Source organism: Taudactylus pleione, unplaced genomic scaffold (genome assembly GCF_031769625.1).
Source record: "Taudactylus pleione unplaced genomic scaffold, aTauple2 ptg000206l, whole genome shotgun sequence".
Taxonomy (NCBI): Eukaryota; Metazoa; Chordata; class Amphibia; order Anura; family Myobatrachidae; genus Taudactylus; species Taudactylus pleione.
Window position 1 is genome coordinate 5683943 of NW_028284608.1, and position 15091 is coordinate 5699033.

Genomic DNA, 15091 nt, shown 5'->3' on the forward strand with positions numbered 1-15091 from the left:
GTCTGAGAACCCTGTGCCGGCCCGGTAGTCGCATGGCACACGGCTGGGGATAAAGCCCAGCCTGCTGGGCTTCCCCAAACCCTCTGCCATCAGTGAATGGATGATGCGCGCATGCGCGCGGCATCCATTCACACTCCAGGGGTTCGGCACCGCCGGGGGCCCCAACCTCCCGATTTGACCACCCACGGGCCACTTCGGCCCATGGGTGGAACAGCAATACTGTCCCTCTGAAATCGGGATGTTGGGGAGGGGTGTGCCCTTTATAGTTGCGCCCCTGTGCGACTGCACTGGTCGAACACCCCTAGAGCCGGCCCTGCATATAGGGATTGAGTACGGGATGCCAGCACTCGGGATCCTGTCAGTCAAAACCTGTCGGTAGGTATCCTAACCCTCTCCCTACTACTAACCCTTCCTCTCCAGTGCCTAAACCTAACCTCACCCCTAGTGCCTAAACCGAACCTCCCCCTCCCCGCACCATAAACCTAACCCTCCCCCCAGTACCTAGCCCTACCCCTCCCCCTAACCCCGCTACTTACCTTCTGGATGCCGATGGTCGGGATGCCAGCGACGGGAGTATGACAAGTGTTGGGATTCTCATGATGGTATTCTAAGCGCCGGTATCCCCTTTGCTGGGATCTTAACCATATCCCACATATAGTACTGCTAACCTGTTTTGATTTCTGTGGGTTGGACCATAACAGGGGTGCACGTTCATGCCAGGTGCCCAGCTTGCTCCAGCCCCCAGTGTCTCTCCAGTCCCAAGTGTTTCTCCAGCTCCAGCCAGCCCAGTAGTGTCTCTCCAGCTCCAGCCCCCGCATCTCTCCAGCTCCAGCCCACAGACACTTTCTTTGGGGTTTTCTGGCTGCTCCTCTTCACGCCGTGGCTACTCTGCATCACAAATCTTCAGGCACTGACAGCAGTTGGTACAACAAAGTTTTATTGTTAATTTCAACTCTCAATAAACTGCAGTGATCAGCATGGCGCAGGCAGCAGTTATATATTGATTTACATGTGTGCCCCTTGTCACCGGGCCTGCTTCTTGGTGCCCATCTGACAGCTGGCACCCGGAGTCCTTGGACTCCACTGCCCCCGGGGAGAAGTGCCGAGAGGGGGGGTGCGAGTACTCTTTGAGTGGGGCTGGGCCTGTAGGAGGGGCCTGGATCCTGCACCCCCCCCCCCTGACCCATGATAGGATGCGGAAGTTTTGGCAGGGAGAGAGAGAAGACTCCAGGCCGCACACGTGTGTGTGCAGGGTTCTATCTAGGGGTCCGAGTGCCCATGGCAAAGAAAGCAACTTGTGCCCCTTCACTCCAGGTTCCCCCTATGTCACTCTAGGCTTCCTCTATGTTTCTGCTTGAAGGCATGAAGATGTACTGCTGCACCCAATAGGTTTTGCTTGGTACTGTGGAAAAATCTCCCTTCACCCAATACAGTAGCCATAGCTCTCTAGACAGTGGTGTAGTACAAAACCACAATCTCCAGAACATCACAGCTCCCATTTTCTTTATTAAAGCCTGAGGTGTATGCTTCAATCACCCAGGGAAGTGTAAACCTGTGCTAGGGGCATAGGCCCCATTTCTCCCTATACACTCAGATCCAGAAGTCACCTATTGAGAAAAAAAAAGTAAGCTTCAGGCCCTTCTTCACTGAAGCTTTTGACATCCCTGAAGCCAAAAGGCAGGTTAGGGAGTAAGGGTCTTCAGACTTTCCTCCACCTTAAAACTTAAGATTTAGGGCCTGATTCAGACCTGCTCGCAAGTGCACAGCGGTCGCAAGCGGGTAGATGGTTCCCCACTGCGCATGCACCGCCTGTGGCGTGCGCATGCGCGAGACCTGTCCAACGACGGCTGCTCCGTCGCTACGGGTCTCGCTACAAGACGGGCAGCTGTCGATGTTGATTGACAGCTCGCCCCGTTTTGTAGGCGGGGAGGAGGGGTGGCTGCACAAACGCAGGCGTTCCCTTAGGAACGCCTGGCGTTTGTGGGCGGCCCTACTGATATCACTAGTGATGTCAGTAGTGGACTTCCTGCTCTATTAGAGCAGGGATTCCACTCGGGCTTGTGAGAGCTGAGACCCTACCACAGGGTCTCCTCGCAAGCCCGATGGTCGCGATAATCGCGATGGGCTCCAGGCTGCTCGCAAAAGTTGTGGGTGGTCACCCACAGCTTAGCGAGCGGCCTGAAGAAAAAAAAATGCCCTGCAGCGAGTGGCTCTGAATCAGGCCCTTAGATCCTAACTTGTCAGACAGCAAACATACTGTAAGTAGGGATGGACATTGGAAGCCGATGGTTAGCAACCATCAATGTTTCTGATTCTATGGAAGTACTTTTTCAATAGAATACCGGAAATTCATTGGTTGCTAGCCAACGGATGCAGCTTTCCGATGCCCATCCGATGGTTGGCTGTGGAGGGGGAGCACACACCGCTGCTCTGCATAGCAGAGCAGCAGGTGTGCAGCAGGAGAATAGATGCCGTGCGCATGTATATTTGCACTTTCTGCCCACTTAGTTGACAATAAAAGGATTAAATAAATGGCGATTAGCATATGGTGAGTATTATAAAGGAAAAATATATATATTTTGTATAATAAGCCTCCCTAACGAGAATTGTATATGATATAAAGTAGTATATAAGAAGGGGTATGCAATCGGGAAGCCGACTGCCTAAATACCGGCAGCCAGCTTCCCGACTGTCATATCCCAGCAAGGGTGAAATGTCGGGCGTCTAGATGTAGACGCCCGGCATTTCCCTGACGGCGGTATTTCATACCAATTCCATAAGAAGGCTATGCTTCATTAGCAAGTCTAATAGGCTCCTTGGGCCAGAGCTTGTGCTGGTGGCAAGAAACCTGGCTGCAGAGAAGGAACTGGGTGCCTGGAAAATAGTACCCATCCCCTCAGCTGGTACCATCCTGGCCAAGGAGTTTATATGTTCCTGCATTTCTGTCTGTACCTCTCTACCCTATTATCCTATGTCTTTGTTGCACAAATACATAACAGAAAAGGGTAAAGAGGTTGTTCATTTGGCCCTGCTTTTCTTTGCCCGCCCCCCTCCCTTAATATATATATATTTCTTTTCTTTGATTCAGTGTTATCAAAGGAGAGCACAGGAGTTCAATTCCATGGAGCATTACCTCAATGTTATACATTTTACTCCCAATTCATCCCATACATGCCTACTCTCCCGGAAGTCACGGGAGGCTCCTGATTTTTCGGGTAACCCCCTGCATCCCTGGTAGTGTAGACACTTCTACCGCATTCCTGCCCACTTTCTAGGGCAGAATGGGGGAGAATTTCCAGGGCAATCGCGGATTCCCGTGTAGGGGACAGGGCTTAATGATGCAACATTTTGCCCCGCCCCTATTTACATTTGCACCAATTGTGGCAAGTTTCCACGAGGGGCCGCAGGCCGCCAGGCCCCGATCCCCATCTGCTTCTCCTCCCCGGGTTTCTCCCAGGAAGGAAAACACAGAAGTCGGCAAGTATGATTCATCCCTGTGAGTGTCAGCTGGTCTGCCAAAGATTGGAAGTATGTGTACGGTGAGATCTGCCGCAAAATTGGACAGGTGTGTAGGCATATATTGGGTGTTGAATCTGTGACCAGGGGTGGGATGCATGCCGGCATTAATTGCGCTGGTATGCATGAAGAAAATGGCAAAGGACAGCTCTCCCGATAAGAGCTGTCCTTTGCCATAGAGGGACTTCCGGGTTTATGACCCAGAAGTCCCTCTGGTGTCCTTCTGTACATGCACGCCACAGGGGCCACTGGGAGAGATCCGATTCCCTCTCAGTGAACATTGCGAAGAGAAGCCCATAGGCTTCTATTGGGCAACGCCATCTGAAGATGGCGCTGCCCACCGGCAACAAGCTGCGGAAAGATTTGCTTTCTGAAGTTGGGTGCATATTAGTAATGCTGCATTTTCAGGTGTTTGACCGCATAATATAGAGGATAGTCCATCCCGCCCCAGGTCTCCAGTAGGATTGTGTCAAGAGTCTGTTCTGGATCTGGATCCCTGGAGGATTGGACAAGTGTATGCCCATCTTAAGTAATCTTAAGCAGCGTTACATTATTTATTTATTGCAAGTTATTTATATAGCGCACACACATATTCTGCAGCTCTTTACAGAGAATATTTTGGCCATTCACATCCGTCCCTGCCCCAGTGGAGCTTACACTCTATATTCCCTATCACATGCGCACACACATACACAGAGTTAGGGGCCGATGAATAATTTGCTTTATTCAGCGTTTCTAAATTAAAAACTGCTGATAAAATTGAGGGATAAGGGAGACTGGTCAATAGTTGTTAAATAGTCCTTACCTCAAGATGTTATTCAGATTTGTTTCTGAAGATGTTGTTATTCAGGACCTTATTGGAAGATGAACTCCAAAGTCCTTGTTTGTAGTCGTATCCAAAGTCACTTAAATAAAGCAGGAACTACCCAGAGAGGATCAACGTAGGACAAAATGTCACCACAAAATGGCTGCCAGTAGCTGGGCATCCTCTATATAGGGCTGGGACCTGCATTGTGACATCACAATGCATACAGGCAGCAGCTAGAGATGGATGTAGCTTAGATCAGCACTGGGCCCTACCTGCCACATTGATATAACATGATTAGAATTGAGAAAAGGAGAAATTATTGATTTTGATCTTTTTTTTTTCTTTTCTTCTTTTGAATGTGCACTCATTTGTAGATTCGCTGCAATATTTTTAGATTTTATTTTTAATAGCATCATATATATTTATATACTGTAAAGGCCCCATACCCTGTCTTTCTAACTCCAGCTCCTCTATATACATAACATGGTGCATGAGGGAGGTATTTGTGTTTCTTTGTTTGTATCTTTTACATTTGCCCTTTAAAGTAGTCCTAAAATTGGGAAAATAATTAGCAGTATCTTAAGAACTGGTCATCAAATCCAGCTAACAGTAGGTTGCAAATGTGCAATTGGGGTGCGTTTGCCCTATAATATTTCTCTACATGTTACCAATTACCTCTACAGGCCCCCCCTCCCCCACACACACATACATTCACACACCGTTTTCTCCGCAATACTATTATATATGTATATATATATTTGATTTGCCACCTTGCACTTTTGTCATCTCATTTTATTTTGGACCTGGTCCTATCTGCCTATCATCCTTATAAAGTTGTTTCATTTGGGCCTGGTACTCTCCTTATCCCCCTCACCCCCCTAATATTTTATGTATGTGTGTCTGTATCTAAGGAGAGCAGAGGAGTTCCAATTCATGGAACTTCTGTGTTATCAGTTTTTCTCCCAATTCATCTCTATGTTATATTTTTTTCCCCCAATTCATTCCTGTGAGTGGCAGCTGGTCTGCTTAAGTTTGGAAGAGTGTGTACGGTGACACAGGGCCTGATTCAGACCCGGACGCTATTTGTGGACGGTCGTTCAGAAAAAGGGGCCGGATATTTAAATTGAGCGCTCACACTTTGCGGTCTGTTGACGCCTCTATGTCTGAGCGAGCGAACGAAACATGCGCTCGCTATTTTGTAAAGACGCCCCCTGGCCGTTCGCATCATACGTCATCTCCGCTATTTATTAGATTAATCGAGTACATCGAAAGGCGTCTGAACTGCTCGCAGTGCTTGTGGTAGGTTTTACTTCCCGCAATCACTGCGAGCAGTTCAGGCTAAAAGACAACCAAGTGACGCGGTCGATGACACTCCCCTACTAATTATGCACTCCCATTCAACGCCCGTTTTGACCGTTTGGCACGCCTGCGTTCGGATCTCCACTCCCCGTTTTCAAGCACCTTCCCCTGTTACCACCCACAAACGCCTCATTCTGTCACTCAAATTAGCAGGCCCTCGCTGTTTTGCGAGCACACGATTTCCAACCGCAATGACTGGTTGGTGCATGCGCATTACGACCCATATGCATGCGCAGATGTGCGAACATCGCTCGGAGCGAACGAGCGGCCGCTTACGAGCGGCTCTGAATCAGGCCCACAATCCTTTCAGCAGATGTAGGTCTGAGACCTGCTGCAAAATTGGACAGGAGTGTAGTAGGACTGTGGGGGTCATTCAGACCCGCTCGCGAGCGGCAGTACGCTCGCAAGCGGGTCGATGTTCCCCACTGCGCATGCTCACGACGGAGGGAGCTCCGTCGTGCGCATGCGCGAGACCCGGGGAGCGACGGGCTTTCCATCGCTGCGGGTCTCGCACCAAAGGGGGCGTGCTGTCGATGTTGATTGACAGCACGCCCCCTTTGGTGGGTGTGCCGGGGGCGTGTCTGCCAGACGGAGGCGTTCCCATGGGAACGCCTACCGTCTGAAGCCGGCCCCACTGACATCACTAGTGATGTCAGTGGGAGTGATTTTGCCTCTGATAGAGCCAAAATCACTCCAGGGCTTGTGGCAGGGAGACCCTACCGCAGGGTCTCCGTCGCAAGTCCGATGGTCGCGATGGTCAAGACCATCGCGACCATCATCATGGATGCTCGCTATAGCTGTGGGTGGTCACCCACAGCTTTACGAGCGTCCAGGAGGCCGCTCCATTTTCATGGAGGAGGGCCCTGATTCAGAGCGAGCGCTCTGGTCAGAGCGTTCAGCTCTGAATCAGGCCCTGTGTCAGCAGGCAGGTCTGGAGTTGGATCCCTGGAGTATTGGACAAGTGTGCACCCATCTAAAGTCATGCGCGTCACATTAGATTAATAATTTGCTTTATCCATTGTTACTAAATTAAAATCTGCAGATAAAAATGAGGGAGGTGTCTGAAGAGGTAAGTACAGATGGAGCCGTCTTCATCGTTGCCGCCATGCACGCATACAGCGTCACACATCGCGGCATAGAGGAGCTCTCGCCGGGTCGCGACTAGGTGCGGCCGGCGTTCTCTCATTGAAGCCTATGGCGTGCGCCATAGAAGCGGGCACAGTAGTCGCGCCATCCATGCCGGGATGCGCTCGCATCGCAGCATAGATAAGCGTGGCTACATCTGTATGTCTGAAGTTGTTAAATAGTCCTTACCTCAAGACAGGGCTGAAACTAGGATATCTGTCACCAGGTGCAAGGCAGCAATTTTGCGCCCTCTCCCTTCCTGTACCTGAAGTTTGTCCTTGCTCCTCCATAAGTCAGTGCACTACTCAGATGTCCCTGGTATAGTGACTTACATTATTCCACACACCATAATCCCCATTACACATTATGCCACACACTGTAATGCCTATTACCAAAGTGCCACTTACATATTTGCCCGACACCATTTAATGTACCACAGTAAGGCTTCTAATTACTTTAAAATGACCTGCTCGTTGTCAGGGGTTACATGCTCGTTGCCATGGGGTTTCATGGTCGTTGCCATGGGGTTTCATGGTTGTTGCCAGGGGGTTTCATGCTTGTTGCCAGGGGGTTTCATGCTCATTGCCATGGGGTTTGTGTTCGTTGCCATTGGGTTTATGCTCATTGCTATGGGGTTTATGCTCGTTGCTAGGGGTGACATGTTCGTTGCCATGGGGTTTCATGCTCGTTGCCAGGGGGGTTTATGCTCGTTGCCAGGGGATTTATGCTCATTGCCAGAGGATTTCACAGGAGAAGATGCAGCTTTCAGCATCTTCTCCCGGCAGCGCCAGCGTTCCCAATGCCGGGAACGCTGTGTGCATTGCGCTGGCCTAACAGACACTAGAGATCCAGTAGAACCTCTAGCATCTGTCTCCTCCTAGGTGGCGGGCATTTTTGGATGGCCGTTTTCAGTGGACGGCTAGTCCACATAGAATTTGCTGAAAACGGCCATCCAAAAATGGCCGCCGCCAAGGAGGAGACAGACACTAGAGGGCCAGTAAGGACCTCTAGCATTTGTCTCCTCTTTGGCGGGGGCCATTTTTGGATGGCCGTTTACTGAGTCTGCAGCCCCAAAGCCACCTGAAGTCAGCTTTTTTCACCCCCTGCAATCCGTCACTCGGTGCACCTCTAGCCCCCCCCCTAGTTGCGGCCCTGCTCAAGATATTATTCCAAATTGTTTTCTGAAGATTGTTTTTCAGGACCTTATTGGGAGATCCTTGTATGTAGTCGTTATCCAAAGTCACTAAATTAAAGCAGGAACTGCTCAGAGAGGATCAATGTAGGACAAAATGTCACCACACATCCTTTCTATAGGGCTGTGACCTGCATTGTGACATCACAGTGCATGCAGGCTGTAGATTAGATCATCTGTAGCTTACATCAGCTTTAGGCTCTACTGGCCACATTTATATAACATGATTAGAATGGAGAGAAGGAGAATTATTGATTTTAATCTTTTTTTTTCTTCTCTTGAACGTGCACTTATTTGTAGGTATTACTCATTCCCTGCAATATTTTTAGATTCTATTTTTTATAGCATAATATATATTTATATACTGTAAAAAAAAAAACCACCCCGCCCTTCTTTCTAACCTAACCACAGCTCCTCTAAATTCATAACATGTTGTTTGAGGGAGGTATTTGTATTTCTATGTTTGTATCTTAAATACAAAACTGTGAAAATCATTAGCAGTATCTTAAGAACTGGTCATCATATCTGTCTAATAGTACTTTAGGTTGTAAATGTGCAATTGGGGTGCTTTTTCCCTATAATATTTCTCTACATGTTACCAATTACCTCTACAGACTCCCCCCTCCCCCCCCCCACATTCACAGTTTTCTTCAAAATGCTATATATATATACAGTCAGGTGCATAAATATTGGGACATTGACAGAATTTTCATATTTTGGCCTCTATTCACCACCACAATGGCTTTGAAATGAAACAAACAAGATGTACTTTAACTGCAGACTTTCAGATTTAATTTGAGGGTAATTACATCCAAATCAGGTGAACGGTGTAGGAATTACAACGGTTTCTATATGTGCCTCCCACTTTTTAAGGGGCCAAAAGTAATGGGACTATCATCTCAAAAGCTATTTCATGGACTGGTGTGGGCTATTCCCTCGTTATTTCATTATCAATTAAGCAGGTAAAAGGTCTGGAGTTGATTCTAGGTGTGACATTTGCATTTGGAATCAGTTGCTGTCGACTCTCAATAAGAGATCCAAAGAGCTGTCACTATCAGTGAAGCAAGCCATCATTAGGCTGAAAAATCAAAATAAACGCATCAGAGAGATAGCAAAAACATTAGGTGTGGCCAAATCAACTGTTTGGAACATTCTTAAAAAGAAAAAATGCATCGGAGAGCTCAGCAACACCATAATACCATAATGCCCTAAATAATGTCATCTGCATAGTCTGTCACCTAAAACAACATGGACATTATCTTTTAACATTAGCAATAAAAAGAGGCAAATATCAAAATATGCATATAAAAGACCCATAGATACATGCACATACTACTGTTATTTTAATGTTTGAAAAAAATCATTAGCAAACAATTGTTTCCAACGTTTTCATTGTTGTATAGCAAGTTGGTACTAGTGCTCCCTCTGCTGTTTTATATTGGGAATTACATTAACACGTGCTCCATGATTTTTGCATCCTCATCCTTGGATGAAATCTCCACAACTCCATCTTGTGATATGACGAATGACATGATCTTCTCAGACAGGGTCCTGTAGTTGTTATTGGAGCATTCCTCAGCGATTTCTACCCATCCTTCTGGCGTGCAGACCACATCATTCAGAATCACCTGCTCCAAAGCAGCTGTGGAACAAAATGAACATATAAGAAATTGAAATTCATATAGAACAGTGATGCCCACAGCAAGAACGTGTGTTTTATAGAGGCCCTCTAGCCTTAGTGATATATACGGCCGTATCCAATCAGATGCGATAAGCCGCATATGTGCAAAAAGTTTACACTTGTGCAAACTTTTCGCCAAAAATGAGTATCGTGCTATCCTATTAGACGCCTCTTTTCGTAAATGTGAAATCTCCACAGGCAAAATCGGCGAAACGTTTTCACCATTTCAGAGCGGGTTAGAAGTTGTGAAAAACCCCTATTTATAGCTAAAAATGTTGGGACTTGTTCAGAACCCCTTGAACACCCCCCATAATGGCTAACTAGTAAAAATAATTTTATAATTAGCTTACTTTGGCCAATAATCATGTCATATTTGGGGTGAAAAAGTAAAAAGTGTTGGAAAATGGGTTTAAAATAGTTGGGATTGGTATTTTAGGGGCTGTGTGGAGGGGACATGTGTTTTTAGGATTGCAGGTGCATGTAACATGTATTTTTAACATTTAAAAAAATGCACTTTTATTACACAAAAACATTCTTATACCCATTTTAATGTACCCCCAATTTAACTACAGCATTTATTTTGCCCCAAAAATATGAATGCCTCATCGTGTCTTTTGTAATCGGAAAACTGGCTGACGCGATAGAGGCAAAAAGTGACACATTTGGGCAGTGTGCAAAGTTTTCACATGCGAAAACGTAAAATTTTTTGCTTCTAATTGGATACGGCCCATAGTCTGAATGCAGTGGTGTAAATGCAGTCATCCTGTTCTAGATCTCGGGGGAGATTTATCAAACCCTCCAAATAGGACAAGTAGAAAAGTTGCCCATAGCAACCAGCAACCAATCACCTTCTAGCTATCATTTATAGAATGTAGTGGATAAATGATAGAACCTGATTGGTTGGTATTGGCTACACCTACAGTTGTACTCTTTATGTTTTAAAAATCCCCACCTTAGCATGAGGCACAGTGTGTGTGTGACAAACGATAGCTAAAGGTGCGTAAACACATAACGATTTTTTGAACGATTTAACTATAACGACTACGTTATCGTTAAATCGTTTATAAAATCGTTCATCTTTTTAATCGTAATCGATAATTGTTCATGCGCGTTCACGTTTGTAGTTTCTAGTTCAGCGTCCATTCTGACTGTCCAACAAACGATTTTCGTTCAGAAAATCGTTCATGTTGTACAGAATGAACAATGTCCATTCACTGTATGCATGATTAAAAAAATCATTCATCGTTCATGAAAATCGTTCATTAATTTAGTAACCAACAATTTTTATAAACGATTTTCGTTCACTTTTTCAAGGGAAAAACTGAACGAAAATCGTTCACTAAAATCGTTGGTTACTAACATCGTTATGTGTGTATGCAGCTATAGTGTTAAAGACAGCTACAAACAGCAGGTAAACCAGCATTTGTATGTTTAACTGAGAAACAGAAATGTGTAATTATTATTCATACTTACTGACTCTCCCACAGTGGCCGGGAGCAGTGGCATCATAAGGGGGGTGCGGGCCGCACCGGGTGCAAGGTGCAGACTCCCCCTCAGTGACAGAAGCCGGGTGCTGCACTGTAGCAAGTGCAGCACTCGGCTCCTGACACTGTGAGGAAGCCAGCACTGCACACAGGGCAGTCCGCACCCCCCACCCCCCAGTCATAAGCACGTGACCACTGGGGTTCAGGCTGCTAAGCCGTGCCCCCTTCCAGCGTGGCCATGCCCCTACCCGCGTGACCACGCCCCCTTTTTCATCCGTTGCACACAACATCCCTCCCTGCACCGGGTAACACCACAGGGAGGGATGCAACTAGCCAGGAGGCTCCCAAAAATCTGGTGCCACCTACAAAGAGAGGGGCAAGTCTCCCGGACTGGCTGCCCCCGCTTACCTACTGAAAGTGGGTGGTCTGGAGGAGGCTGATGACGCGATTCGCACTGAATCGCATCATCGTGGCCCTGCCCTCTGGTTTACAATGTCGGATATCTTGGAATTGTATTCTGGAGGCAAGGCTGCGATCTTCCAGCCACACACCCCTGCATCGCCCACCATTGCCGCCACCACGTCCCCACACAGCGCTGACCTGGCTGCACCCTCCTGGAGACGGCGGTAGAAAGTCGGCATGCATGAATTAGTCTGGTGGGGCAAAGTAAAGTTAACACAAAATATCTGAAGAGGGACTCGGTTGTGGAGGCTGTATCAATATAATGTAAATGTATATATTGCTTAGGCGCTCATAATTCTACTGATTAATAAATTCATCTGAAACATCGAGACAAAGCAGCTCTCTATAAGAGTTCTGATGTCTTCAAATTTATGAAGTACAAAAAAAACTAATATAAAAAGAGTGCTAGCTCCCTTACATCGTCATGTAAAAAAAGAAAACCTTACCAAACATATGCTGGGTACACACTTTGACGACGGATCAGTCAGCCAGTCAATCCGCCCTCAGAGCAGCCGCTTGTAAAGCTATACACACATACTAATCAGGCGCTCGATATGTCTGGGCTGACATCACACCTGGGCGGGCAATTAAATTTGCCCACCCAATTGTAATGTCAGTGTAGGGTCCCTGCAGCCAGTGTACGGGCAGTCGGTAGGTCACCTGTACACACCACAGATGCACCGAAATATCGGCATCGGCTGTGCTGCAGGGCTGACCTGATAGGTCTATGACTGACATCGTTCACAAAAATATCGGGTGTAAACACCCGCCAATGCACTTGCGATATACTGTTCGTTGATCGAATGAGTGATATATCACATAGTGTGTACCCAGCATTAGTTATGTATTACATCAAATTTATTATTAAGGAATAAAACCTAGAATCCAATATCTTCAATAAAAAAACCTTAATTACCTGACTACTATATCCAATTTGACACAGATTACATAGATAACATGGATGTGTATATCGACAGAAATCATGTAGGATATATTTAAATCACCTCAATATATGCCATAAATGCCAAAACCCCATGAAAAACCAGACTAGTCAGTCTCATGGTGTCACCTCGCCGTACTTATTCTTATGTAAGATGTGCAGACAGATTTAGGGCCATATTCAATGTGGAGCGAAAAGTCAGTTATCGCCGATGACGTTATTTTTGCTATTTTCACTTATCCCCATTTGTCCCATGTTTTGGCAGGTGCGAAAAGTCTTTGTAAAAAAACGGGGATACGTTTTCACCACTGTTTAAGTGGCGAAAAAAAGTGGGGTTTTGGGGTGCAGAAATAAATAAAGTAGCCTGCAGTTTTAGGAATGTCCCTTTAAAGTAATCTGTGTCAAAAAAAAAAAATAATAGCATAGAACACCCCAAAAAAAGGTACTTTCATTTTGGGGGCGAAAAAAAAAAAATGTTGGGGAACAAATGTAAAAACTAGCGAAATAGCCTCAGGGGGGGTGTCCCCATGTATGCGGCAGGTGTTTTATAGAATACGGGTGGTAGCGGCAGGTGCAATTTTGAAGAATTTTTAAAGATCATTTTAGGGACTTAAAAATATGCTTGCACCCATTTTCATGTACCCCAAATTTGATAGGACTAATTATTTCTCCCCCCAAAAAATAAGATAAATGCTATTCTTCACAGGCGCATTTATGCACCTGCTGCAGCTATTTAAAAACCCTGATTACCTTCAGCAGACCAAACAGAGGGCCTGAATCAGGGCCGGGCTACCTAAAATTGGAGCGGCCTCTTGGACGCTCGCATAGCTGTGGGTTACCACCCACAGCTTATGCGAGCGTCCATGATGATGGTCGTGATGGTCAAGACCATCGCGACCATCGGGCTTGCGACGAGACCCTGCGGTAGGGTCTCGTTGCCGCAAGCCCTGGAGTGATTTTGGCTTTATCAGAGCCAAAATCACTCACTAGTGATGTTAGTGGGGCGGGCCCCAGACGGTAGGCGTACCTATGGGAACGCCTCCGTCTGGGCAGCAACGCCCCCGGCACGCCCACCAAAGGGGGCGTGCTGTCACCATCGACAGCACGCCCCCTTTGGTGCGAGACCCTGAGCGACGGCTTCCCCGTCGCTCGCCGGGTCTCGCACATGCGCACGACGGAGCTCCCTCCGTCGTGCGCATGTGCACTTGGACACCATCGACCCGCTTGCGAGCGTTCAGCGCTCGCAAGCGGGTCAGAGTCAGGCCCAGTGTTCCCCCATGTCAGACCATCTTTAGGCGGGTAACCATAGTGTTCCACCATGTCAGACCATCTTTTGGGGGGTAACAGACTGATTTTCCCAAAAGTGCCAGGACTTTATGATAATTACCTTTCCGCCGGGTCCTGTTTTTGCAGGATCCTAATTGAATACACGAGCCCGATACTTTATCCCTGCAAAAAACGGCAATGATGGCGAAAAGTATGGCCTCTGACTTTTCGCTTCAAATTGAATATGGCCCTTAGTATAGGGAGGAGGTCTTGACCTTATTTGACATGGCATTTGAACTCTTTACGTAGAAAACCGTTCATCCAGGTGCAAAATTCATCTTGAGTTGCTTTTAGTTGTAAACGATGCAACTCATGGTTCAATGGGGAGATGTATGAAGCTCTGGGAAGTGATAAAGGGCAGAGTGATAAACGAACAACCAATCAGCTCCCAACTGTCATATTTCAAGCACAGCCTGTAACATATAACTGGGAATCTAAGAACATATTCGCCGCCGCCATATAACTGGGAATCTAAGAACATATTCGTGATGAGTTGGTATCTCACAACCTCCCGACAATCCTTTACAATCTGGTCACCTGAGGAAGGTAGATCCTTATTTCAGGGAGCACAGTTTGGAGAAGAGGCGAGTCAGTAATCTGCTGTGATATGTTGAATACTAGTTTTCAAGAGCCCACCTATAAATCTGCCAGTTGTGTGGGCTGTTCAGATGGAGAGGTAGAGGAACGGAATTGGGCAGATGAGCAAATTAAAGCCACGTACACATTAAACGATAAGTTGGACGATATGAACGATAACGATATCGTTATCGCTCATCACGTCCAATATCGTCCAGTGTGTATGTGGTAAACATCCAACGATGCGTGCTCCCGCAGGACGTTGACCATATCTTTCATCGCCTGAACATGCAGGCCGACCTGACGATATTGTCATGTTGTGCATGTACAGGGATGAGCGAGGGTGCCGGCACTAAACGATATCGTTAACAACATTGAGCCCGGCACTGCAGGGAAAACACTGGATGATATTGCTCATGGAGTATATAGTCTAGTGTGCCTGAGCCTTAAGTCATGTTCTGACAGAGGTGGAATATTTAAGCAGTACAGTAGTGGCCAAAGTTGTGGAAACCTTTTGGAAAATGTGCATTTTTGAAGTTTTAACAGCTTATAGCACTAAAATATTTTAGTATTATACCAAAAAGCATACATCATTACAATGGCAAATTCATTTAGAACATAA

General features: G+C 46.6%; 1 protein-coding gene across 3 annotated transcripts in view; it reads right to left on the minus strand.

Moving 5' to 3' along the window:
* Positions 1 to 8781: 8781 nt before the first annotated feature.
* CLHC1 (clathrin heavy chain linker domain containing 1) overlaps positions 8782 to 15091 on the minus strand; it is a 54686-nt gene continuing 48376 nt past the window's right edge. For all 3 annotated transcript variants that reach the window (XM_088478011.1, XM_088478012.1, XM_088478010.1), the window contains one exon: positions 8782 to 9642. In XM_088478011.1, coding sequence (XP_088334137.1) covers positions 9446 to 9642 — 197 coding nt within the window. In that variant the 3' untranslated portion in view covers positions 8782 to 9445. The remainder of the gene's footprint in view (positions 9643 to 15091) is intronic.